Genomic DNA, 26,119 nt, shown 5'->3' on the forward strand with positions numbered 1-26,119 from the left:
GAGATGTGTTGAGTTTGAGATGTTTTAGGGTCTGTTTTTGTCGCGCTGACTTGCTTTAAATATATATATTCCGCAAATGCCTGACAGATGTCCGAGAGCGGGGGGGTTCAAATGTAACGTTACATAGGTACTTATTAAAGACAAACGAAGGGGGGGAAGGGGGAACATACGTTAGGGTCAACACCCCAACAATATACTAACCGCACACATATTTTTTTTGTCATGCAGACAGAAAAAGGGCACTATTAAGCGTGGGTGAAGCGAAAGCATTAAATTAGTGTCGGCGTGGAGAAATCTCGGAGAAATCTAAAAATTGAGTGGGGGATCGAGATTTTGTGTGTGAAACCCCAATGTAACGTTACATTTTTGGCCAATTTTTGCTTTCAATTGCCGTTTGAAAAGTGCTGACACTTTTTTTTTTTTTTCTTTTTTTTCCTTTTCTTTATTTTTTTTGTCCTTTTTCTTTTGTTTCTTTTTTGTCACGGAATGAATCTCACCGACACATAGGGGTTGATTTTATTCACTAAGTTTCTATATGTGAAGTGGAGAACGCTTTCAATTTGGTGTTCTATTTAATATCCGGGAGTTTTTCCCGTTCTTCTGGCCTTCTTTCACAATCAACACCTTAACATGTCTGTTCCAAAATTCCACGATTTGTCATTCTACTCCGAACCCAGTGCACACCGTTCGAGATACGCCAACCTCGTCAAAAGTTTCAGAGCAAACTTTTCAGGTGATGAGATTGAGTTTCTCGCAAGGTCTCCTGGCAGGGTTAATTTGATTGGTGACCATATTGACTATAATTACTTTCCAGTGTTGCCTATGGCCATTGAGGTTGATGTTGTTGCGGCAGTTTCCACAAATGACAGTGACGCCATTGTTATCTCAAATACTGATGCTGAAAAGTTTCCCAAACATACAATACCAATTGGCAAAGATTCTGATTTTGCCATAAACCGCGAGCAACATTCGTGGGCCAACTATTTTAAATGTGGTTTGATTGTTGCTGCCAAGTTTTTGGAAGAGAAATCAACGGATATCAAGTTAAAGGGAATGAATATCACATTTAGTGGAACTGTACCCACTGGTGGTGGATTGTCATCTTCTGCTGCATTTTGCGTTGCATCAACTTTGGCAGTGTTGTATGCCAATGGCGTTGAGAATATTAGTAAAGCCGATTTGACCAGAATTACCGTTGTGTCGGAGCACTACCTTGGTCTCAACAATGGTGGAATGGACCAATGTGCATCTGTATACGGTGAACAAGGCAAAGCATTGTTTATTCAATTCAAGCCACAATTGAAAGGTACTCCATTTGAGTTTCCAGTAAAAAACTTGACATTTGTGATTACAAACAGTTTACAAGTTTCAAACAAGTACGAAACGGCACCAGTTCACTACAATTTGCGAGTAGTGGAGATGGCTATTGCCGGCGACTTGTTGGCCAAAAAATTGGGACTTCAAGGCATGCCCAGAGATTCAAATCTTGACACTTTTTCGCTCCGTGGAGTTATGGATGGGTATTGTGGCAATTGGGATGGTGAGGATTTAAGTCAGGGAATTGCAAACATCTCCAAGATGATTGATGTTGTTGAAAAGACATTGACAGAGAAGGACGGGTACAATGTTGAACAATGTTGTCAAGGATTGGACCTTACGGCAGAGGAATTCCACGCAAAGTACTTGACAAAAATCCCAGTCAAGTTTGAAGTATTAAAATTGTACCAACGTGCACTCCACGTTTATCGCGAGAGTTTGCGTGTATTAAAGACGCTTCAGTTGTTGTCTAGTCCAGTTGATGATGATGCCAAGTTTTTCCAAACTTTTGGCTCTCTCATGAATGACTCGCAACAGGATCTTGATTTGTTGAATGAGTCATCCAATGCCAAGCTCAATGAATTGTGTTCTATTGCATTAAATAATGGTGCATTTGGGTCAAGAGTCACTGGTGCAGGTTGGGGTGGCTCAATTGTGCATTTGACTTCGATTGAGAATTTACCCAAATTGACAAACAGTTTGATAGAGTTGTACTACAAACATGAGTTTCCGCATATCACCAAAGACGAAATTGAAGAGGCTGTGATTGATAGCAAACCAGCCACCGGAAGTTGTTTGGTATCAGCTGAAATTGTGAAAAAGCTTTGATGAAAAAAGAGAAATAAATCACATGCCAGGGGAAAAAGGAAAGGGAGAAGGAGAGGAAAGCAGCTCCGAAGTGAATCTAGAATTCAGAGCTTTGTTGTGTCTAGTTTAAAGTCGTTGATAGCATATACACTACTCGCTTAGAAATCTCTCTTATCTCCTATGCTCGTAACCGTTGCTATTTAAAGAAAAAAAAAATATACAAAATCAAATAATCCTGTTTGAAATTTTCACATGCTATTCGAAGAAGTAAAAAAAAAAAAAAAAAAAAGAAAAATCAAATATTGATTGACATAGATAAACTTGTATATCAATATTGTCACATGCTCAACTGAAATGCTGCTATTGGGCAGGGGATTGGGTCACGAGCAAAGAAATTCGAAAACTTCAAACAGCCCTATCCGTATGAGAACTCCGACAGGTTGCTTTTGACCCTGCAGGAGACCATGCTTTATTTTATGACAGCGTGGCTGACGGAGTTAATGCGCAGTACTGTCGGACTTTATGCATGTCTTCTTAAAGGTTAACCATAAAACCATATGCTTTAAATTCTCAGCCACACCAAAGAATTTCAACATAGCTCTTTCACTGGGTGTGGTCTCTTTTGTCACCACTAGTGAGGTTCAAGGCTAAAGATTCTGTCAGTAATCCTTAAATGTAAAGATTGGAATCACATTCTTTTCATTACGAAATAAGGCGAGTTCCGATATTTTCCGAATACTCTGAAAATGCTAAAGGTACGACAGCAACCATTCCGGTTTTCAGGAACGAGGTAAGCTTGAGAAAGGAGATAGCCTGGTTTGTGCGCAGATAGAATAGCCAAGGGGGTCTTTTGCATAATCCCAGCAACCCTCCTCGTATTAACACCAGAGTCGAATGATCTCAAATCATCTGTTCTTTTCTTTTTATTTTTTTTATTTTTTTTACATTTTTTTTTTGTGCATTCCATCTCGGATTAACTTTCTATAATTTTATTTATTATTTTTTTAGAGTAATGAAAAGCGACGATGCGGAAAATGAAATCAGATGTAATTTCCTAAATAGGAAATCAGGTGAGAAGTGAGCAATATAGCAACAACCCGCACAAAGAAAGACCACGAGGTTGATTAGAGAGTATCAAAGCCGTTGGTAACGCTGCGGACACAGAGAAGACTTCATGGACTTAACAGATTGAGGGTAGGCGGCGACTTATGGATCCGCTTTTTCAGGATCCGCTATTTGCAGCTTACTAAGACCACTTTGAAAGTTGACTCTTATCTCCGCAATAAAGTCATCCATCGTGGAAAAACAGAAAAAGAAAAGCAAAGCAAAGCAAAGCAAAAAAAGAGAAAAAAAAGTCTGGACCCCCTCCCCTGCAGGTGTCCGTGCAATGCTGACGCGTGATCAGAAGATGGATAGAGTCTTCGTATAGATCAAGGAGTGGATATAATGTTGGGTAAAGAGTAAAAGAGAATTGTTAGACTAAGCTAAGATTGTCACATGCAAAATGTGTTCAGTGTCGCGAGTCAGCTGCTTTTGACATTGCGCCGCCACGGTTTATCGTATACGATATAATACTTTAGCTATTGTTGGTTTGCTAATTCTGTATATTATTTTTAGTTTCGGCCAAGTGTAAACCATCTCTCGCTTCGTAACAGAACAAAACGATACGCGCACATGAGATAAGAGAAGAAATTCACATGCTGTGTTTAATCCTGTTGAGTTCTTAGTGATTACATCTGTGTAACAGTGCTCAGTAGACGGGTGATGATGGCCAGCCAGAGATCCGCACTGTGGAAACATGAGTGCTACGGAGTTAAGGGGTAAGCTATGGCTGTCTTTAGGTACTAGAGTCCGCAGTATTTTTTTTTTTTTCTTTTAATGTTTTTTTTTCCTTTCGGGTTCTTCTGGTGCTGATGTTTGTTCCTCGGTAAGTTCTTCTCCTTTAAGGTGAATCTGTACATAAAATTTTATTTTTTTTATTTTTTATTTTTTCCTACTTTGTATAATATTGTATCTGTACCTAATAAATCATACCACGTAGTATGCAAAAGCCACGTACATAGCGGAATGAGAATCCATTCGTATAATGATATGATATTGTATCTATCTACAGCAGCGTCTGGTGGCCAGCTTGCAGTTAGTTAACTCCGCACTCAAAATGACCTGACGCATCGCGGATAAGAAATAGACTACGGACAAGCAACAACGGCGGAGGTATTTTAACAGCAAACGTTCCGGAGTTTAGGAATATGAGTAAGCAAAAGGTAGATTAACGCGTTGTGCATGATTGAAGTTCTAGAATGGAAAAACCGCACAGCACAGCACAGCACAGCAAATTAAAGAAATAAAAGAATAAAAAAAACAAAAACAAAAAGAAAAAGAAAAAAAAAACATCTGTTATTTCTTTCTTTGTATTGACGGAAATTCAGATGTAAAAAATCGGAAAAGGTTTTCTTTCAACAATAAACAATAAACGATGTACACTATAGAATAAAATAAAATAAATTTAAAAAAAAAATTGCAACACAAGTCTGTGAAAAGCAAATAAGCAAAAAAAAAAAAAAAATTAAATTAATATATCAGATGTATATAGGTACATATATAACAATCTATAAATTCTCTTGATTTATGTTCACTTCTCCTCTCAAATCCTATTTTCCTTTTCCCTTCTGCAATATCACTTCATAAGCACAACATTCACTTACAACATGACTATACTACCACTATTTGATACATCCTCGTATCCTAATACTTCTCAACCTTCAACAAAGAGACAAAAACCAAACGTCAATATGTGTCTAGACGGATACATGTTCAACCAAGAGTTGAGGTTTGTCCGCAAAATAGGTGCCGGTACCTATGGGCTCATATACTTGGTGGAAAACATATACACAAAGAAGCAATTTGCAGCCAAGATGGTGTTGAAACAACAACCAATGAAACTCGGCACACAATCGCCAGCATCTTCATCTTCATCTAAGCAACTTATACAACAACAGTTTTACCAATACTTTCTCAACCATGTTATACCTAAACCTAGAAGCATAGATTTTGACTACATCAAAGGTCAAGGCCACGACTGTCAATTCTTGACTGAGATTGCATTGCATTTACAAGTACATGATCATCCCAATGTTGTCACCATACATGAAGTATTTGAATTGGAAAACTTTGCCGTAGTCATACTACTAGATCACTTTGACCAAGGAGACTTGTTTGAAAACATTATCGACATGCAAATTTTCCAACTGAGGCGGAGTGACAGGGAGAAACAATTGATGATGAAGAATGCCATGCTACAGTTGATTCAGGTTGTCGACTACTGCCATCAAAAATCTATCTACCACTGTGATTTGAAACCTGAAAACATTATGGTCAAGTTTAACAGCAACTACAAGAGACAACCACATTCACCAATCATTGATTACAACGAATTGCAACTAGTATTGATTGATTTTGGTTTGGCACTTGATTCAAATCTTATTAATTCCAACATGTGCAGAGGATCTTCATTCTATATGCTGCCGGAAAGAGTGACAAACTTCACCACCAGCAAACTCGTAAAAAGTCTTGTCAATGTCAGGCAGTTTTCGACAAACGTCAATGGTACAGTTTACTTGCCAACGTTACCAGGAGATATATGGTCATTGGGAGTCTTGTTTATCAATATCACATGCTCACGCAATCCATGGCCAATTGCGTCATTCAACGAAGGGGGTAACGATGTGTTTGTAAACTACATGTTGAAGAACCAAAAGGATATCTTGCGTTCAATACTTCCCATTTCAAACCAATTCAACAAAATCTTGGTATCAATATTCCAGTTGAATCCTAATGAAAGAGTTGGATTGCATCAGTTGTATAAAGCAGTCACTAGATATGACTTTTTCCATGATCATGATTATTTCCAACCAAAGCCAGTGCAACACAAATCCAACCCACAATTGTACACTCCTCCAGATTCATTGACTTACAACTCATATGCAAGTGAGTTTGAAATGGAGGTGGAAGATGGAGAGGAAGAGGATATGGACGAGGAAGAGTATGATGATGATGATGAAGAAGAAGAAGAAGAAGAAGAAGACTGGGTTGATGCAGAAGAGTTTACTGAGGTTAAAACCGCTCATAATTGTCCTATCCAACAAGCTTTTTCCCGTGTCATGCCAAAGTTTGTCCATCATAATAATAATACTGTCATTTGTTGATATTAGTTGCTGGCACACACACATACATAATACAATACATATTTTCAGTTCTTCTAAATAAATATTTATAATGGTATCTTTGAAATGCAGTTGTAGTAGAAATTTATTGAACCACGGTTAAATAAACAGAGCAAAAAAATAAAAAGTAAAAAAAAAAAAAAAAAAAAACAATTGCAACGCCACACAAATAATGTTATGCACTCAATAATTCTTTGTGTTTCATCTTTTACGTAGTCATCTGCGTGGCGCGTAAAAAAATAAAAAAATAAGCCAAATATTTGCTCTTGAGTTTCCGGCTTTTTACGGTATCGACTCCGATTCTCGATTTACTCAATTTTTTTTTTTTTTCTTATGCCATAGAAAAGAAGAAGACTTTGCCTATGTTTGTGTGGCTAGACACATTGCCCTCAACTGAATCTTCCCACTCTTTCAGCTGTGACCCATTGATTAAAGAAATGAGGTGCAAATCTGTAATACAAGAGATTACCACCGACCTCCTCTCTACATGTAACTGGAGAGTTTCCGTTTCGGAATATGAAGGGTTTCAAATCCGCCTACAATTTCAACATGTGGCGTGAGTTATTTGTTTTACACTCTACCGCATATTTGCTTCTTTTGAAGCGTTTCAAACGGCCGGGTCAAGGGAAACTGTTACCTTTTGACGTTGCTTTAATTTTGTGTATGTTTTGAGTCATCCAAGGCGATACAAATATAAAACAGGGCGGTACACCTATTAAACCAGCTGTTGCCATATCCGGATGTGCTAATCACTGATTTGAAGAAGGAGCTTTTACTGCGTATCATCCATGTATTCTCCACTCTTGTTGTTCTGCTTTCCATGGGTATGAGTCCACCTTTTTACAACATTCGTTTCAAGCTCTTATCTCCGGTGCTTGCAATAACCATCCTATTGTCTGCCTTTGTCATTTCTAATTCTTCTTTCTATTCTTTTCCTTCGGTTAAATAAAGGATCTGTTTGAAAAAAGGGAAACTGAATGGTTTATTGTTTTTTTTTTCCCTTTTTTTTCAGGTTTTGGCTGTAGGAGAAGCAATTTTTGTGACATCCCGCCAATTTGACCTCGGGATAAAGGGAAATTAAGAATGATTTGATAGCACCAGTTCGAGAGCGTTTAAATTACCCGCAGCTTTTTTTTCTTAACCGCTCTGATTAGATCACTTTCTGTGGTGCTCTGACGGACTCTGATACTTTTACTTTTACTTTTACTTTTTTTTTTTTTTTGCAGCTGCACTTCTATCTAATTTCGAGCAAACGTTTTCAACAGTTGAAACAATTTAATATAATTTCAGTGCAAATAAGTCATTCAGTTAGTAAGAGATGAACTATAGCTCGTCTTTGACCAACGGCCTTGCACTTCTAAGACTCTGTAGATGTATCGAACATTTTCTTTTTTTTCAATATAAGTGTCGTGGAGTCGATCAGTCATTTGAATGCTTCGTGTAGCTGTAATGGACTTCAAAAGCTAAGCACCAACTGCTTTTTCTTATCAGTATTCGATTGAAAATTACAAAAAGTTCATAATGGTAAAGTTAGTGGGAAGAGATTTTGAGCGTGTTAGTTAATGCAAAGATTAGGGTGCTGATTATTAGCTTTTCAATTTTATTACGAGCTGAGCTCTGTCTTTCGTGGTCTACAAGTATGCGCTTGTACATCTTGAATTTAAAAGATTGGCGACAATCGGATGTGGTTCTTGAGGGAGGTGCTTTCTCTCCACGATTCGGACTTTAATTTTGCAGCGCAACGTCTTAAAATCATATGGTAGCGCGACAACGATGACATAGGTCTCCAATAGGATCAACGTGCGTTCGAAACTGTTCATTGTAGGACTTCGTTCAACCAAACACTTTGCGGCGTCATACTCACAGTGTACAAACTATGTGGCTAAAGAGAAAAAGAGGCTCTACCAAATCACCCAAATTGTTGATTCATTGTTTTGTTCGTGACCTCATCGCAAGCCTGCACACGACCCCCCCCCTCCCCCTCCAATTATAAACCCTCTTTTAATGCTTCCATTTGAGTTCTGATACCACAACCAGAATGGAGTAAAATGTATCTTCTCTAACACTAATCTACTCTTACAAATCTGTCCCCCCCCCCCCAATGGTCCCACGGAAAGTGAAAAATTCGATGCATCTTGAGAAACGAGAAGAAAAAAAAAAAAAAAAGTCCATCAAAAAAAGTTTGCTGCATCACTGCTTCACTGTTTAAACTGCAAACATACAACTGGAGTGTAACGTTGTACTTCACACTCACTCCTCCAGTATCGATACAAACTGAACATTAATAAGAGCAGTTGTCCACTCATTAACCTTTTGTTTCTGATTCCTCTGGGTTGCATGCAGACAAATTTTCAACAGCACATTGTCCATCGCTCAACAAAGGTTTTCTAAAATGGATCAAAGTGAGTCTAAACAATCGTCGCTAGCTCTGCTGCAGAATGCCCCAATTGTGCTTTCACCACCACCGCTAGAGCACACTTACTCGAACAACTTGCTGTCTGGTCGCCCTCACCCTGAATATTTACCATCTCAAAGACAGCAGAGTGTTGGATACAACCTCCAGCACGAGTTTGAGACTTTGACTGCAAAGTTGGATTTGGATTTAAAAAATCAAGGCAGGTCATCACAAAGTGCTCCACCATTCAACGAAGAACAACTTCAATCTAGCTCCAATTTGATAGCACCTGCAGCAACCAACACTGCAATCACCTCATCAAACTTGTTGAATTTGGGAAGCTCGGCATCCGATATAAACTCATCTTTTCCACAAGTTGCAGCACCAAAACCACAATTGAGTTCGTTGTTGGAGAATAGAGTTCAAAGCTCGCAAGCTACAGGAGGGTTTTTACAACCTCCATCAGCATCAATCCCAGATAGGCCACAATCAGCACACGATTTCACAAATATATTTCGCAGACGTGGGCCAGGACTCAATAAAGGAGCGCCCCCATCATTGCAGCAACTGAACCAATCAAACTTGTATCTGGATCTTTTGGTCTTTAGCAATTGGATTGAAAATCTTAGTCCTCAAGATACTGTTTCAATGATTGATTATTTGTGCGCCAGCTTGCCCGTGGATGTATTGCTTACATTTCAAGCTAAACTTGACCAACACTTGCAGGCTTTTAATCAGCCAAGTGCGTTGCAAAATCCATTGTCTCCGTATGGAAACACTGCATTCAATTCGGAGCTTGATATGGAAAGTTTGAGCTTGAATGATCAAAAATTTAATCAGCCATTGACACAAAACTCAGGGCCATTCAGTAGCGAAGCGGGTCCATTCAGCTCAAACTTGCTGAATATAGAAATTGCTCGCCCTCGCTCTGCTGATCCCTTTTTGCAAAAGAATCAACAGGGGGTAGGTAAACCAGAGAGATCAAAATCACCTACATCACATTTGCACGAAAAGACGAATTTTCTACAATTAGCTGCAAATAACAACGTGTCGCCGTATTATTATGGCAGCAGTCCTTATTATCCACAACAGGTCAATAATGCTGCTGCGGCACCAGGTCTTCATCAGGATGAGAACCTCGATATGTCCAATACTGCTTTGAAATTGGGTGCATTAGCAACTATCAATTCGAGAGTGGCTTTAGACAGTAATAGAAAACACCCACATGGAGCTGCCCAGTGGAACAATACTGGCCCACAACCGTTCCATCACGGTAATGGCCATCACCACAATCTTCAACACCCTCAGGTGCAATCTCAAGATAGGCACAATTTAGCAATGAGTTTTGAGAATTCAATAAACAGGGGAGCAAACTCTGCATCGGTGCCTGTAAACACACCCCATAGAAACAACTACAATGCGCTTTCCAAGAAGAAAGTGACCTCTCCCAACGCCACCGGTATGCAACACTCCAATATGTCAACCAACTCCATCAACAGTCAAACTGGAGCCAACGGTTCCTCGTCGATGCCCAGTGAAGTTGCAAGCCCCGAACTCTTGAACAACATCCCTGCGTGGTTGAAATTACTCCGGTTACACAAGTACACTGATTGTTTGAAGGACATGTACTGGAAAGATTTGATCGAGTTGAATAACGAGCAATTGGAGGAGAAAGGGGTAGCAGCTTTGGGAGCTAGACGCAAACTATTGAAAGCATTCGAAGCGGTGAAGAATAGTCAACAGTAACTTTCCCTGTATGTATACGTTTTACGAAAAAGTCAATGAAAACTTAAAAAAAAAAATAAAAAAGATTATGGGATTGTATTTCCTTTTTACATTATTATACAACACGAATTTGTCTTCTTGGCTTGCTTGTAAAACATTCTCGATGAACTACTCAAAGCCTCTGACTTGTCAACCAAAGCATCCAACTTTTCACCCCTTTGCAACACTCCTTCAATGGTTTTATGCAACACCACTTTAGTATCGTCCAATTCTTGCTGAACCTTCATTATTGAATCAGCTTGAGATGGGTCCTGGTACTTTTTCAAATAAGTTTCCAATTCTGAGTATGCCAATGATGCGTTGGTTTGATCAAGGTTTTGCCATTCGGATTTTGGATGTAATGATAAATACTCTTCTAAAATCTTATTGATCAATGTGTATGCTGGTCTCACAGGGTACTCTTTATCAGTTATTATGACACCTGAAATACCTTCGGACCTTGTATATGTATGACCAACGTAGTTACCTTCTTCAACACTCTGTCTTTGTACAGCTGGAGTTCTTTGAGATACGGTTTCAGCAAAAAAAGTCATAAATTGGGATACTCCATTTCTTTCAAAGAATGAAAATTGAGACAAGTCCCTTGCCGAGGTTAACTCAACCGCTTTCTCGCCGCTTGTGTTTAATATACCGATGTAGTAGACCTTCATTGATGTAGATACAAGGAGAAGTAAAGTTTGATGAGATCTCCTCTTACGTAGCAATCAGCAAAAAAAAAAAAACAAAAAAAAAAAAAAAAAAAAAAAAAAAAAAAAAAAAAAAGTAAGAATGATTTTTAGCCCTCTAAACCCATTTCATAATAGCTCTGTGTATGTTNAAAAAAAAAAAAAAAAAAAAAAAAAAAAAAAAAAAAAAAAAAAAAAAAAAGACAAGATAAAATAAATATAAACAAACGTTTCTTTTTTGCTTCTGCGAGACGACGAAGAAGGAACGAAAAAGCCATACGGATAGGTAGCGTATATGCTATTGGCAGAGTGAGCTCTACGAATGGATCATTTGCATGTATGACACTCAAATATCAATGGATGAAGATGCAAGACATACGCCACGAACAGATACGAAACTGGGCGAAAATTTGAATCCTTTGCCCACTCTAAAGGTTGTGCTTTTAGGAGACCTGGGGGTTGGAAAGACGTGTTTACGATCCCAATTTGTTCATCATATGTTCACCAACGCATACAAGGCTACAATAGGCGGTGATTATCTAACGACAACGATTGAGCTACCGCCATTAAGCAAGACTTCAGCTACTACTTTCGGTAAAAGTGGTCCCGCTGCAAATGATGAAACCAATACCATTAATACCTCTACCACCAAAACACAAAAACTACCGCCAACACTACTGCCCTCACTACCACCAACAACTGACCCAACCATTGAGAAAGTCAATTTGCAAATCTGGGATACCGCTGGACAAGAGCGATTCAATTCCATATCACAAGCATTCTACCGCGGTGCTGACGTTTGTGTACTTTGTTACGATATCACCAATTACGAGTCGGTGTTGAGTTTGAAGAATTGGTTTCGTCAATTTCTACAACATTGCCATGTTTCTCAGCCAGGCGTTGTGGTTGTAGGCAATAAGATGGACCGAGTGAAGGACCGAGTTGTTGATAAAGAAGAAATCAAGGATATAATAACCAATACCACTTCGGTGGCTAATATAGGCGACTATGTCTATGACTGGGATTTGGACTTACTCGAGGTAAGTGCAAAGCAATTAGAACCGACAGAGTTGTTGTTCACAAGGGTGGCGGAGTTGGGACGAACTATTTTAAAAGGCGACGAGAGCAAACACAGAAAATTACAAGACTTTGACAAGATTGACTTGGATGCGCAAAAGGATGAGATCCATAGCAGATGCGCATGTTGAAAAACTACAAAACAGTTTTTTTAAAGTTTATAAATAATAAAATGACTTTAATAGTCATATCTACTTCTTTCCTTTGACTTTTCCCGAATCAATGCCTTCTTCTAGCTCCTTGACTGCTGGTTCGGCAACTTCCAAAACAACATGCTCAACAACTTCAGTACTATTTTCCTCATCGCCATTGTACAATTCCTCTTTGTACTCATCAGGGTGCTTTTTGAAGCATCCTCTCATGGCATCAAATTTCTTAACACAGTCAATACCCTTTGGCTCTGCATCAGAAAAGATGAAGCAAGAAAATGCATCTTTGAATTCCTCGCCGCAGGAACCTTGAGCCATACCGCCTAAACATGGACAATCCCAATTGATCTCACCAGTTTCCGGGTTGTAAGCGGTCTCTCCCGTATCTCCCTCGTTTTTGGTTGGCTTCTTTTGGGTTTTGCCCTCAGGGTGAAAATTCTCTTTGAGATCTTTTCTGGTCTCCTTTGATTTTTCTGTGGTCTTTGGGTCACTGGCTTCATGTCTGCTGGTATCATCATCCAACTTATCCGAAGCAATAGCTCTCGTTTTGGAGTTGGAGGCTGGGTCTTTACTGTCAAGACCTCCAGCATTCTTGGTGTTTACACTCTTTTGCTTTTCAATCTTGGCAATCTCATGGTCCTCCTTTTCATCCCTCAACCTTTGTTGTTCGCTGGCAAATTTCTCTTGTTGCTCGTTGCTCAATGCATCACCTTCCTCAAAATTCTTTCTTAATTTATCAGCAACTCCAAGCACAGTCTCGTTGTTTATCGAGTTTGAGTAGCCCATGTAACCTACAGCAACGGCAATTGGCACGATTGCACCAGCAACTAATTTCGAGTTGAATTTCGATGACGTAGATGCATTGGTTGAGTAAGATCTGGCCAATCTTGCTGTAGTTTGACGCGCAATTGCAGTTTCGGTGAGAAGTCTATACATTGTGGATTATATTGCAATTCGAATTGTTTGAATCTCGAGGTAATGTAAGGGTGTCCAGCATAATTGTCGAAGATGGTGATTCTCGAGTCTTTATATAAGTAGCAATTGAGTAAAATGTAGGGCGTGCTATTTGACAATGCGTATGCGCTTTGTGGTCATAATATAGGGGTGTTACAACGATTGCTGTGAAAAAATAAAAAAAAAACCAGAACAATTTAAAGTCTAAACCTTTCCATCACATTCGGCGCTTAACGTAATCACATCGCTATCTCGAATTTTTATCAGCTGGTTCACCTTAAAAAGGGGGGGACGGGGAGTACTCATAGCTTACTCATGAATTGAAGCGGGATAACGATTACTTTTGACCTAGTGCCTACTACTTGCATTCTAGGAGACCCCACTCATACCAAATCTTGTGTCGAATTTTGTGGTGACAAAAGAGTGACTGATGACGCTTATATGCAGTAGATATACAGATTATGCAGCAGCCATATATTTGCTCTGTAAGAAGCAAATTTAATGTCGCCAATTTTGTGTGTTGCATTTATTGTATAAACATTTACGACATTGACTGAGTACAAGTTTATACATCGAACATTAGTCACATTTACTATCATTTAACATTCATCTATTACGCCGTGACTCCTGAGCCATAGAGTAAGCCCAGGAAGGCAAAATAAATACACCGAATACCACCTGGGAAGAGTCCATTCCGTCTTTCAAGATGGGTCACCACGAAGTCAGGGTCATATCCCTTAATCTACTTCGAGTTCTTTTGCTAGCTTTGACTCTGTGAGATGAAACCTAGCCTCACCAGATTCTGATTCAAACTTTGTGGAAAGTTTGAGAAGTCTACACTGTCAGTGCGCCGGTAGGCAACTACTGTAATACTGTAGGACACTTGAGGAACAAATCATAAATTCATGCTATTTAACAAACTATACAGCTTAGACAGTCAGTCTCACCTTCTGTGCCTTATGTCTTCTTTCAAGTTCGGTATGTATTCAATAGCACGTACATCTTCTTCTTCTTCTGTCTTGTTGGTGTGCTCCATTATGGCAGCATAAGCTATTGAAGCAAACACCACAACAATAGAAATGGCTCCAGTCTTTCTCAATAGTTTCAAAACTTTCTCAGATTCTTTGGAGTCCTCAATATGAGCTTTTCTCCAGAACTCCTTTGTAGTTTCAAATTTGCTCTGCGTGGGGGTGCTATCTGAATAGAACCTCGCCTGCGTCCGTATCTCTGATGTGACCGGCTTGAGCTCGTGCAACATCATCATGCGGAATGCTCGACTGTGTCTCGATCTGGAAAGTAGTGATTTGAAAATGGTAGTCATTGGAATTGAAGAATTTGATCGGTTTGATAGTGGTATAGCTTTCAATGATCTAAACTTTGAGGAAAAATGCCTGTCCCCTGTTCGGTTACAATTTTTTTTTTTTATTTTTTTTAATTTTTTATTTTTTATTTTTTATTTTCTATTTTTTATTTTCTCTTTTTCGGTTCCTTTCCATTGCGCGCGAGAACTGGATCATCTGATAACAAAGCTTTCGCGCATCTAGAACAGAAGCTTAAATTTCTAATCTCGTAAATCTAGTACCACCTACAAATCTATAACCACTTTAAGATCTTTCTCAGCTCACTCTTTAAAGAACCCGGCCAAATCGTCTAAAGAAATTGGTTGGTACTGCTTCTCCTCTGATGCGAGAGTGTGAGCAATCCATAAAACATCAGCATCAATATACCCATATCTATCAATTCCCGCCTTTTGGAATCGAAGTATTGGTAGCCCCCTTTTTCTGACAATAGCCAGCTTCAATTGCTCCACGAGTATGTTGTTTTTCATGCAATAATCCTGGATCACATTTCGAAATGAAGTTTGTAATCGGTATGTAGCTGTTCCGTTCACATTTCGGACCCGCGAAGAACGGAGTAGTTGAGATGAAGTGGGGAAAAGTTCTCCCTCGAGTCTTGGAAGGTTCTTGGTTACATCAGAATCAAAGTGTGATTTTATAATTTCCAAAGCTTTGCTCAAGTACCAATGAACGAGGTCAATTATCTGCTGTGACTGCTCATGCTTTAATCGGGCTGCGAAATACAAATACCATTTTGCGTACCAGCTTGGAGTCCCAGTAGGGTTTAAGCGATTGTGTGCAATCATGGCTACTATCCAACTGTTAAAAGCCAATAACTGCAACACGAGAAACCTCTCATTCAGCGGAAGAAGCTCCGAAAGATCTAATATAATCTCAAACTTGGTAGGCGTAAGCACTAAGGATCTAATCCATGATATGAAGGACACTTTAAAGGTCTCTTGTAGCGACAGCCAAGTTGGTTCACTGAGGGGTTTGAGTTCGGGTAGCAACTGTTTCATAATGAACGGTATTTGTAGTTTGATAGTTCCCTCCGATTTGAACCATACAGCCAGTTGCCCACTGTTGAGATAGCTTTCTATCTCAGATGCTACATAATGTATTGCCCTTTCAACAACAAAGTCTTCTTTGAGACCAACAAGATAGATTACTCTCAAAAGATAACATAATTGTTCAAATGAGGTACCTTCATTCAAGAAGTCCAACCTGTGAACTTGGGTTTCAAAGTGTGGGGCAATTACAGTCCTCGCAATCTCCATGAACACACCTTCCTTGAAGTCTCGGTTGCCCTCATCCAACCATAACGAAATTATTGCTACCAATTCATTGTCATCACCAGTGACACCCTCAAGCAAGTTATTCTCCAACAATTCCTCAAATTTGCAGCTAAAGCGTTCAAGCAAGTACCGATAGAACAAGGTCAGTACAGCCCCCTCTGGCTTCAAGATTTCTGTGTATTTGTTCAAAGTGGCGACAACAATTTCCTGTTGTTTTTCATAGTCATTTAAAGGTATGCTTGCCAATGAATCTATCCTTGGATGCAATATGGTTACAATGATTGACTCAACAAGGGAGTCCGGCAAGTACAACAGGAGCAACTGCTCTACAACAACCTGGATCTGCGCATCACTTGGGTCTTGTAACAGTAGCTCCTCCCATTTCTTCACAACAGGAAGAAGTTGCTCATAATCAACAGTGCCAAATCCATCGTCACTCGTATACTCCAACTCTTGTTCTAAAGCTTCCTCTTGTTCATTGAGCTGGGATATTTGATTCCACAATTCCTCAAGATGTGCATACTCATATTTTATACGATCAATGTCATTTTCTGTTGCGGTTGAGTTCAATTGGCCTGCCCATTCTCTAAGTTGAATTGGCACATCTACGCCCAAATCACTAAAATCCATCGTCAAATTTAGAAAACGGGAAATCAACTTTTCGACTTCACGCTGCAGTTTGTACTTTCCTTCGCCGCTATTTCGTCGTGGCGTTTTCAGTTCTTTGTCCTTCTGTAATGGAGGTTTTCCTCCTACACCGAGTCTACCTTTATTTGCCTGCGCATCCAATGGCGCAACTATTCCAGAGCTTCCATTCCCTAAACCCTTCCCATCTTCATAACCCATTTTCCTCATCAACAACGCTCCGATCCCGTACTTTGCATACTCATCTGGAGTGTCGAGTTCATTTAAGGCTGCCGTTGGTCTATCTTTTCCGTGCTCGACCACAACCACTCCTTTCAGTGATGAATTATCCGCATGATCACTAGCGACGTGTTCAACGTCTTGCTCTCTTTGTTTAAAGGTTAAGTCGAGGTCCTCGTTCGTGTCTAAGCTTCCACCCCCACTCCCATCCATTTCCAAATCGTCCTCCCTGCCCACATTCAAATACTCGTTCCCATGAAAGCTTAAAACATCATTTCCCTCCATGTTCAAATTGGCATCTTTTCCACTGGTGTCTTGTTCGTGTTCTTCCATCCTGTTGTCATCGGCATCGTCATCTTCATCTTCCAAGTCGCTGAATTCATTATGCACAGGGAGCATGCTGGTGCTCATTTTCTTCCCATCATCATGAGTGTCCCCTTTTGTCTCAACTCCTGCTATCACAAATGATATGCCCTTGCGTGGTCTCAGATACATATAACCCTAGTTGTATTGCTTTTGAGTACCTATCACCATATATTGCGGAGCGGGATTTTATAACTCCGGAAAAAAAAAAAAATTGAAAGGAAGTTGCGATTCATCACAGTAAGAGTTATGAATTGTAGGAAGGTAGTAGTATCTCTTTTGTTCCACTAAAACAGACCCAGCTCACACAACATGAGAGTTTGATGATTTGGTTTGTATAAATAAACGAGGGACCGACGTTGAGGTACAGCCAAATTAAGTGCTTCAAAAATTCCAAAACGAACCTAATCAGGTAGGAAAGAAACACTTTGGAGATCCTGTAAGTATTCTCATTGTGTAAGGAAGTAAAGAGAATCCTTTCGTATCTTCAAACGATCTAAATTATCGAAGTTTAATTAATGATTTTTAGTATAAACTTTTTACGAAAAGAAAACGAATCTGAGCACCAATAGTCAGCGTCCGACAAACGAACTAGCACTCTTTTGAATGAAGTTCAACAATTGAACCCGGAAAGCATTGCAAAGTTAACGAAAGTATATAAACATAATGATGAAAAAAAAAAAACACACAAATAGAAGCAAAAAAAGGAGGACTGGAAATGCATTCAGATCAACTGCTTAAATAAGCAAACCAGCAGCACCAAAGGCAATAGCAGCCAAACCAGCACCTCCGGCAACAGCAGCAGAACCTTCGTAAACGCTGGCTTCAGTACTTGCTTGAGTCGCAACGGTGGTTGATACTTTTTGAGTTGAGGCGACGGAAGTTTCAGCTGGAACTGAAGTGGCTTCCAACTTGACATTGTCAACAGTAACTTCACCGGCCACGGAAACAGTAACAGCAGTTTCAGAACATGCAGTTTCACAGACAGTCAAAGTCAAAGTGGTTGGTTCGGGGCAGTAAGTGGTGAAAACAGTAACAGTTGCGTTGGTGTAGATGACGTCGGTTGGCTTAGGAGCTTCTTCGCTGGAGGACGCAGATGGCTCTTCAACTTCGACATCACCAAAGATGGCATTGATTGACAATGGGATTGAACCTTCGGCACCATCTTTGACAACGGCAAATACGTCTTCAGAGTATCTGTATGGGTCATTGATGTTCTTGGCAGCAGCAAGAGCGTCTGAACCTGGGAAAGTAACCGTTCCATCTTCAGCAATGTCGACTGGCAATGGTTCTTCAGCAACGGTCAATGACAAGACGTCACCAGAGAATGCAAGGTATTGTCTAGCATCTGGCAAGTTTCCCCCCAATGCAATGTAGACAACTCTCGATTCGTCATTGTATTGCAAATTTTGAGCAGCGCCAAGGAAAAAGTAGTTGATACCAGCACCTTCGTGGGTGGAGTACAATCCTTGTCCGTTAACTTCTTCGTTGTCTGAGGAAGCAAAGAATTGGACCGGTCTAATGGCAGCCAAGGCACCAGTTGACAAGGTTAAAAGTGAGGCAGGAATTAAAAATTTCATTGTAGTAGTAGTAATTGTTGTTGTTGTTGTTGATGATGTTGTTGTAATAGTAACTTAAGCGAGTGAGTTTCTGTTTGAATATATTAGACACTTTGAAAAGAGATTGGAAAGGGAATTGTGACTGGTATTTATATTGTTTTGCAAAACATCTCCTGTTGGAGTGGACCAAAAAAAAAATATAATATAGTGCATAGCTGTGCTTTGATGTCACACGTTTGCTGAATTAGTAAGGATATGTAATATTTCTCTCTAGGGTGGTGAACTCTTTTGTTTTGTATATTTTCTTGGCCCTTGAGTTAAAATCCAAAAGCATTCACCTGTGGTAGACTAATTCGGAAAACACTGTTGAGGATTACTGCTATAATATACATAACACATAACATTATGACGCCATACTGCTAAATTTAGATATAAACAAAACAAAATAAATGAATTATACAAACAAACATGCGCAAATACACACGCACTCAGTAAACACAAAAATTACACTAAAAATAAAACAGGACGCAACTAATCAAACTTTGCCAAAGTGCTGGCTTAAACTCTCACTCAACTCCCCTCTACTCCCAGAAAGCACCTCTTCTTTTCTGTAAGGGCTTGTGCATGAAGAAGGTCGTATATGACATCTGCCTTTCCTCGCTAAAATCAATTCCTTAGTGTGAAAAAGGAGTCACAATAATAACAATATTGTTACATGTATAGTCTCTTAAATTTTACGAATACAACAATTAAATTGCCACTGTGCTTTCTAATTTGTGTAACTTGTGTTGCGTTTTGAGGTGGTATGACGACACACACACACACACACACACACACATACCCTATAACACTGGCTGTGGCGTGTGACTCCACAACAGCTATTCGTGACTGCAAACTATCCAGCATACAATAATCTTTCCCTTTTTTGGCGTGCTTTGTTTGTTTGGCTTGTCTTGTTGTTGAGCTATGATTGCTGGGCTTGCTTGCTGGGTTTTCTTGCTGAGCATGCTTCTTTGACTTACTTACTTGGTCTGGTACCTCTGTCAAGGACTTGTCTCTTTTAATATCTTGTAGGAATAAGCACTGCCAACTGTCGAGCAAGTGCCTCAATTTGGGTCTTTTTGAAAAAAAGAGAGCCAAATCCAGCGCTTCATAGTTTTGCCAAGAAATTTCACATACAAAGCAGAATGACGTATTGGAACTGCTTGTTTCGGGATATCCATTGCCCATTCGGGTTAACAAAGCATAATTAGAGTTTGCCTTTGCCTAGTTACCAAGCTACGAAACTAAAAAAATTCGTTGTCATATTCAACGAAACAAAAAGATGGTTCTCCGTGAATTGGGATCTTGCAGGCACGTTCGAGGGGTGTTCTATTAAATTGTTCAAGTGCTCAAATTGGGGATGCGCTTGCTCTCTCTCTGTCTCCATGTTTCTGGCACATGTTGATATGTTTAGAACTCATTTCTTGGCATTCTAAATATAGATGACCAGTACCAAAAACAAAACCATCAATAAGGTGTAAATAAAGATCACAGGTTTACACCCTATGTGAGCGAATTCATGCACAAGGTCTAGCGCATGATGTGTTCCTTTTTCCTTTATTGTGTGTCACCATTCCCCCCCCCCCAACAACTACAACAACAACAACAACAACAACAACAGCAAACCTTCTCAGAGAACTTTTGTGCAATTAAGCCACCTAGGAAATAAAACATCTTCTGTGCTAAGTCCGTTTTTGTGACCACATCATACTAATTTGTGGGTGGCAGCAGAAGATCATTCCTCGAGTTATTCGTGCACACAACGTCATATATGCATTTGACACATCATATATCTGATATACAATCTCACCCCTTTATGCTTCCCCTATTCTCTCAACTTAGGACCGATGGAAACTGAAGCAAAAAAAACAAAAGCTTATTGTGCTTTCATTCGAAGCCGAGTATTACAAACTGTTCCCCGCCTAATACCAAACATACATTTGAGAGAGAGAAAAAAAAATTAGCATAGTCACGTGATTTTTTATCAAAAATTGTGGGGTTGCTCAAAGAGAAGTCCGCAGTTTAAAGTTGTGTCAATTGTAGCAGGATCGTTTCTTCTACATAAGCTACTGGTGGAGTCAAGTGACATCATAGACCAGGAATTGCTCACTGTCGAACCCAATCCACAATACAAAGCAAGAATTGAATGCGTGGATTACCATACGAAGCTTCTACTTTTGTTTGATTGACCTAATCAAATCTAGCAAAACTTTCTCCTCCCCGTCATTAAACTCCTCTACACCATCTTCTTTTTGTATCTGTTCTAATCCTTCAGTTATGACCTGCACAACCACCGGCACTTCATCCTCTCCAGGCAATTTGAACTCTCTTGGAATGAGCTCTCCATACTTTTCAAGCCACAACTTTCTGCGGTTGGTTTCTTCAAGTTGTATACGGTATAAATCTTCACTTAAAAAATCTCTGATTTTCTTCAAAAAAATCCTCGGGTATACAAATTCTTCGTGATGTAATTCAGTAAGATACTTTGTTTCGTAAACTTCAATGAATTGGGTGTAATGGAACACCAACAGCTTTATTGTCTCTGAATAGATTTCACACGGCGATATCTCTTTAAATGACTCATCAGTTATAGAACAGGTTTGTAATATGTTCATTGATCGGTGTAGTAGGATTAAGAACTTGGGCAACAAAGTCACTTTGAAATCTCTCATCTTCACCATTTCCAGTCTGATAATGTCGCGAGATTTGTCAACATAGGCGCTGTATTGTTGATATATCTTGTTTGATTTCGTTTCATTCGTTAGCACAATGTCGTAAATTGAGGTGAGATCTTTGAAAACTTCATTCAATTCCTGTGCGTCATTTGCCAAAACTTCTATATTCACATTCACATTGCTGCTTGACGTGGATAGTAGCTCGATGGCTTTATTACACTGGTCGAAATGGTTGGTCAACATTTGCAAAAGCGACACCAACTCATTCTCTAAAGCTTGATTTTCTTGGAGTGTCGTTCCCAAAACGCCTTTTGATTCTAGTATTTTCCCATGAGCAGTACGAAATTCGATTTGAATTGGTCCTAGTCGCTCAAACTCGGTATCAACAATGCCATGTTGAGTTGAAAACTGTTGGTACAGGTTTAAAATGCGACTTTGGAACTCGTCCAGTAGTAATTGTTTAATCTTTGCGCAATTTGTTTTATATACGTCAATGTTGTGCTTGAGAAGATCAATGGAGTCTGTGGCTATAAAGTCAAGTAAAGTTTTGGAAGCAGTGTCAGTTGAGTTGAGGATAAACAGAGGTACTGTAACCCCTTTCAATCTCGTTATTGTGGAATCCAATTGACTCAAGCTCGGCACCAATATACTATCAATATCAATAAACACTTTATCAACACTTTCCATCAATATTCGTTTCAAGTTCTTGATCTGTTTGTCAATTCGCTCAAACTGATTCTGGTATGAGTCAAACAAGTGCTCAACTGACTCTAACTCCCTTGGAAGTTCAAAAGCCAAGTCCTGTAGTGTCTTTTGCAATGACGATTGTGCAGCAGTGCACAACTTCTGTGCCTTTCTTAATGTCTCTTGTGCCTCATCACGCCACCGCAAAACCTGTGCAATTCCAATGTCATTATCCATATTGGGACGGGGGTGGTGGACACTTTTTTGGATGGTAGATGTCGAGTATAGATAATACTTTCCACAAAGAAAAGAAAAGAAAAAAGAAAAATACTATGAAGCAATAAAAAAAAGAGGAAGAATCAACAACATTAATCCCAATGTCAGGCGTTGCGGCTCTACAAGCTCTACGCCGAGCTGCTATAGCAGGTGGTTCCATCAAGCTATTTGATAAAGATGGTACTGAAACCGAGCTTGTGCAAGATGCCACTCAAGTTTCGTTTGGAGATGATGAAAAAAAGTATGAGTTGGACCTGAAGACAAACTTTTACAATGACGATGAACCACAAGACTTGAAGTCGGTCGTGTTTTGTTGGATGGAGGAACAAACTCCGGATGTTGACTACAAGTCCAAAGCTAGTGAGTATAATATTCCTGCGTTTGCTTATTTACAAAGGTATGACTTGATAACATGGTTAAAGGGAACCATTGACACTTGTCAGTTTGTCAAGGAAGACAAAGACGGAGCAAATGCTCAAGCCGACCAGTCCAAGGTTGGACCTGACATTGACGCAGTTGAATCCAAAAAACGCAAACTAGACGACCCACAAATGGACCGAATCAATCAATTTGAAAAGGAATCGGTTGATCATAATGCGGTATTGAGAGGTTCCAAAAATATTGACTTTAGTTATCTAATATCCGATGCCAAAAAGTTTATGCATGAATTGAAGCGTGCTAAACCCAGCACTAAAGAGTCTAAAAAGGAAAGTGGGTCGAAGAAACAACCCATCATTATCGTATCGCCAGCTACGACAGCCCTTCTTTCGTTGCCCAACATTAAAGAGTTTCTTGAAAACTCGCATTACACGGAACCAGTTCCAAGCAACCGGCCGCAGTCTGGTGTTGTTGTCCTTAACCATCCTTCGGACAGGTTGATCAAAACTGGACAAAAAATTATGGTGGTTGACAATGTCGACTTGTTCACAAACCCTGACTATTGGAACAGAGTCATTGCAATCTTTACTACGGGTCAAAGCTGGCAATTTTCAAAGTACAAGTTCTCTAAACCAGAAGTATTGTTTCAAAAGTACCAGGGCTATTACTTGGGATACAACGGTGAGGCCACGCCGCAGCAGATTAAAGACTGGAACGTCCATGAGATTAAAGTAGATCGGGGCGAAAAGAGATTCAAGGATAAGGTGATTGTGCGTGACTTTTGGACTGAAATTGACAAGATTCTCATCAATAAGGGATATGGGAAGCTGTAGTGGAGGAGGCTGTAACCTTTTATATCTACATAGTTTTTTCTACTGGTAACTTTTCTCCGAATCTATAAACTTTTGATAAATTTCATCAGCTGTCAAGTTTGCAACTTTTCGATCATCTCTGGACCTTATTGAAAATGTGCCATTGGCAATATCTCTATCACCAATCATGATGATGTAGGAATACCCCATTTTAATTGCTTCTTTGGTTCTATGACCCACGGTTTCTGCCCTTTTATCAACATCCACGTGAAAATTGAACCCAGTTAAAGGAGATATCAGATCAGATGAGTTGATTATATCCCCGCAAAGCAAACGTTTCAACTCTTCTGCCTTTTCAATGTGTGTCTCATTAATAGGTATTATCACTGCTTGCCTTGGGTTTATCCAAAATGGCCATTTCCCTTGGTAATGATCCAACAAGATTGCAAAAAACCGTTCCAAAGATCCAAACACTGCCCTATGTATCAAAATGGGCTGGTTATCTCTTGTCCCATCCTCAGCAACATATTTCAATTCAAACCTCTTGGGCAATTGAAAATCTAATTGAATTGTCCCAACCTGGTGCTTCTTATTGAATGCATCAGTCAAAAGTACATCAATCTTTGGGCCATAAAATGCACCATCCCCCTCTCTAATTTGCCAGCTTCCTTCACCAGTACCTTCGTCCAACACTTTTTTCAACTGCGATTCTGCTTTATCCCAAGTTTCAATATCGCCAATATACTTTTCAGGTCGTGTTGACAAGTAATAATCAATGTCACGGATTCCAAACACGCCGTATGTATCTTTGATCAATTTCAATGTGTTTTTAATCTCCTCGTCAAGCTGATTCACATTGCAAAAAATGTGGCCGTCATCCTGGTGAAACCTGCGTACTCTTGTCAAACCAGTTAGCGCCCCACTAGCTTCGTTCCTGTGCAACGAACTGAAATCGGAGTATCTTATAGGCAACTCATTATAGCTTCGATCAAATTTGGCAAAAATCATACAGTGACTAGGACAGTTCATTGGTTTCAAGCCATACTCGTGCTCCTCTATAGAGCCTTCGGTAATTTCTTCTTTCGACATGTCAAACCCAGTAACTTTGAACATGTCGTCTTTGTAATTATCCCAATGGCCCGATTTTTTCCACATTTTAGTCTTGAATATCAAAGGAGTTACAACCTCTTGAAATCCGTACTTTATTTGTTGATTCTTCATAAACTGTATTAGTTTGTTTAGTATTCGAGTCCCGTGTGGTAGGAAAAAGATTGATCCAGGTGATGCCACATCGGTAGTATAGAGCAACTGCTTATTCGAAATGGCATGACTCGTGTTTGTTGAAGACTCTTCTTTGATCTTGGTAGATAGGAGTCTCCGAATGCATTGCTGTGCTCCAGTGTGTCTAAACATCGTGACAGGGTCGGCTTCGTAGATTTGTATTGTATGATTCTTTTTTTTTGATTTTTTTTATCTGTCATTTCAAAATCTATTCACCTCTTACATACTTTAATTACGCCACTTTTACCTCTGCAACTACAGTTGCCACTTTATCCGTAGTATTTGATGCACCGCCGTCCTCAGATTTACTGTCCATTTTTGCATCCTCTTTTGGTCTTGGCTCTTGCGCCTCGTATTTCGTGTACTTCATTTTAAACCCAGTGAAGCTCTTGAACTGTTTCTGCTGCTTCACCCAGCGTCTGCATGGCTTACCTGATTTATCTAGCACGTAAAGAGCAGGGTTTATACTGTTCATTGTAAGCCCTGACGTCGAGTCGCCTTTGAGACCCACATTTATTTTATATTGACTTATTCCTGAACCCCCTGCGCCACCTGCACTGTTTGAATTGGTTCCTGGCCCTGGAGTACCAGTGCCTTCCGGAGCTGGAGAAGATCTTTGCAGGCTCAGAATAGATGGGCTGGCTCCCTTTTTATCGTCATGCGCAATCTTTTTCAACCTTGATTTGGGTACTTGAGCATCGAACCTGGGTAGACGGGAGAGATGTTTGGATGATAGTTTGAGCGTGACCCAGAAACGTCTAGCAGCCGCCATTGTTTATAGTGTGGAGTAGCTCTAACTGTGTGTGTATGTGTGTGTATGTCCACAACCGTATGATGTGGTTGAATCGAGAGGAAGGAGCAAAAAAAGTGATGAAAGTCCATGATAATTATTTTGTGCAATTCACTGAAAGCCACACCACGATGTCAAATGAAACCACATCCAGACCCTTGAGGGATAGACTACCATCCCGTATCGACCTACTTGAGGACAATTTAAAGTTGGATATTCGAGCACATCAAAGGACTTATGAAGGAGCTTATACTAGGACCGCAATCGGGTGTTTCTCATTCTCAATCTTGATCATCAAACTATTTTCAAAAGAGTTCTTGCCCATAGGAACAATGTACACTATTTACGGGTGTATTCTTTACTTTATCGGTGTGTACAAGTCATTGCATGT

The 26,119-nt window shown here is 39.7% G+C and overlaps 12 protein-coding genes across 12 annotated transcripts; 5 read left to right on the top strand and 7 right to left on the bottom strand. All coding sequences in view use genetic code 12, as the record gives it.

Annotated features, from left to right (window-relative positions):
• Positions 1-630: 630 nt before the first annotated feature.
• Positions 631-2,145, top strand: GAL1 (galactokinase; the record flags this gene model as incomplete). The annotated part of the gene is made up of 1 exon (XM_051754911.1): positions 631-2,145. The coding sequence occupies one exon, from the start codon at positions 631-633 to the stop codon at positions 2,143-2,145; it is 1,515 nt and encodes a 504-aa protein (XP_051610992.1).
• A 2,687-nt stretch (positions 2,146-4,832) lies between these two features.
• SHA3 (putative serine/threonine protein kinase) lies at positions 4,833-6,329 on the top strand (the record flags this gene model as incomplete). Its single annotated transcript, XM_051754922.1, has 1 exon — positions 4,833-6,329. One exon carries the CDS (start codon positions 4,833-4,835, stop codon positions 6,327-6,329), a length of 1,497 nt encoding a protein of 498 aa, XP_051610993.1.
• A 2,410-nt stretch (positions 6,330-8,739) lies between these two features.
• KGF57_000533 (uncharacterized protein) lies at positions 8,740-10,488 on the top strand (the record flags this gene model as incomplete). Its single annotated transcript, XM_051754933.1, has 1 exon — positions 8,740-10,488. The coding sequence occupies one exon, from the start codon at positions 8,740-8,742 to the stop codon at positions 10,486-10,488; it is 1,749 nt and encodes a 582-aa protein (XP_051610994.1).
• Positions 10,489-10,574: 86 nt separating this feature from the next.
• YKT6 (palmitoyltransferase) lies at positions 10,575-11,177 on the bottom strand (the record flags this gene model as incomplete). Its single annotated transcript, XM_051754944.1, has 1 exon — positions 10,575-11,177. The coding sequence occupies one exon, from the start codon at positions 11,175-11,177 to the stop codon at positions 10,575-10,577; it is 603 nt and encodes a 200-aa protein (XP_051610995.1).
• Positions 11,178-11,527: 350 nt separating this feature from the next.
• Positions 11,528-12,400, top strand: YPT7 (Ypt7p; the record flags this gene model as incomplete). The annotated part of the gene is made up of 1 exon (XM_051754955.1): positions 11,528-12,400. One exon carries the CDS (start codon positions 11,528-11,530, stop codon positions 12,398-12,400), a length of 873 nt encoding a protein of 290 aa, XP_051610996.1.
• Positions 12,401-12,460: 60 nt separating this feature from the next.
• On the bottom strand, positions 12,461-13,354 carry MIA40 (Mia40p; the record flags this gene model as incomplete). Its single annotated transcript, XM_051754966.1, has 1 exon — positions 12,461-13,354. The coding sequence occupies one exon, from the start codon at positions 13,352-13,354 to the stop codon at positions 12,461-12,463; it is 894 nt and encodes a 297-aa protein (XP_051610997.1).
• A 961-nt stretch (positions 13,355-14,315) lies between these two features.
• KGF57_000537 (uncharacterized protein) lies at positions 14,316-14,693 on the bottom strand (the record flags this gene model as incomplete). The annotated part of the gene is made up of 1 exon (XM_051754977.1): positions 14,316-14,693. The coding sequence occupies one exon, from the start codon at positions 14,691-14,693 to the stop codon at positions 14,316-14,318; it is 378 nt and encodes a 125-aa protein (XP_051610998.1).
• Positions 14,694-14,993: 300 nt separating this feature from the next.
• Positions 14,994-17,363, bottom strand: KGF57_000538 (mRNA splicing protein; the record flags this gene model as incomplete). Its single annotated transcript, XM_051754988.1, has 1 exon — positions 14,994-17,363. The coding sequence occupies one exon, from the start codon at positions 17,361-17,363 to the stop codon at positions 14,994-14,996; it is 2,370 nt and encodes a 789-aa protein (XP_051610999.1).
• Positions 17,364-17,968: 605 nt separating this feature from the next.
• Positions 17,969-18,811, bottom strand: KGF57_000539 (uncharacterized protein; the record flags this gene model as incomplete). Its single annotated transcript, XM_051754999.1, has 1 exon — positions 17,969-18,811. One exon carries the CDS (start codon positions 18,809-18,811, stop codon positions 17,969-17,971), a length of 843 nt encoding a protein of 280 aa, XP_051611000.1.
• A 2,192-nt stretch (positions 18,812-21,003) lies between these two features.
• Positions 21,004-22,428, bottom strand: KGF57_000540 (protein kinase regulatory subunit; the record flags this gene model as incomplete). Its single annotated transcript, XM_051755011.1, has 1 exon — positions 21,004-22,428. The coding sequence occupies one exon, from the start codon at positions 22,426-22,428 to the stop codon at positions 21,004-21,006; it is 1,425 nt and encodes a 474-aa protein (XP_051611001.1).
• Positions 22,429-22,568: 140 nt separating this feature from the next.
• On the top strand, positions 22,569-23,678 carry CDC73 (Cdc73p; the record flags this gene model as incomplete). Its single annotated transcript, XM_051755020.1, has 1 exon — positions 22,569-23,678. The coding sequence occupies one exon, from the start codon at positions 22,569-22,571 to the stop codon at positions 23,676-23,678; it is 1,110 nt and encodes a 369-aa protein (XP_051611002.1).
• A 39-nt stretch (positions 23,679-23,717) lies between these two features.
• Positions 23,718-25,710, bottom strand: KGF57_000542 (MST1; the record flags this gene model as incomplete). Its single annotated transcript, XM_051755021.1, has 2 exons — positions 23,718-25,062; positions 25,175-25,710. 2 exons carry the CDS (start codon positions 25,708-25,710, stop codon positions 23,718-23,720), a joined length of 1,881 nt encoding a protein of 626 aa, XP_051611003.1.
• Between the last annotated feature and the right edge of the window lie 409 nt (positions 25,711-26,119).

The sequence above is a fragment of the Candida theae genome (assembly GCF_024610275.1).
Source record: "Candida theae strain CBS 12239 chromosome Unknown scaffold16, whole genome shotgun sequence".
NCBI lineage: Eukaryota > Fungi > Ascomycota > Pichiomycetes > Serinales > Debaryomycetaceae > Lodderomyces > Lodderomyces theae.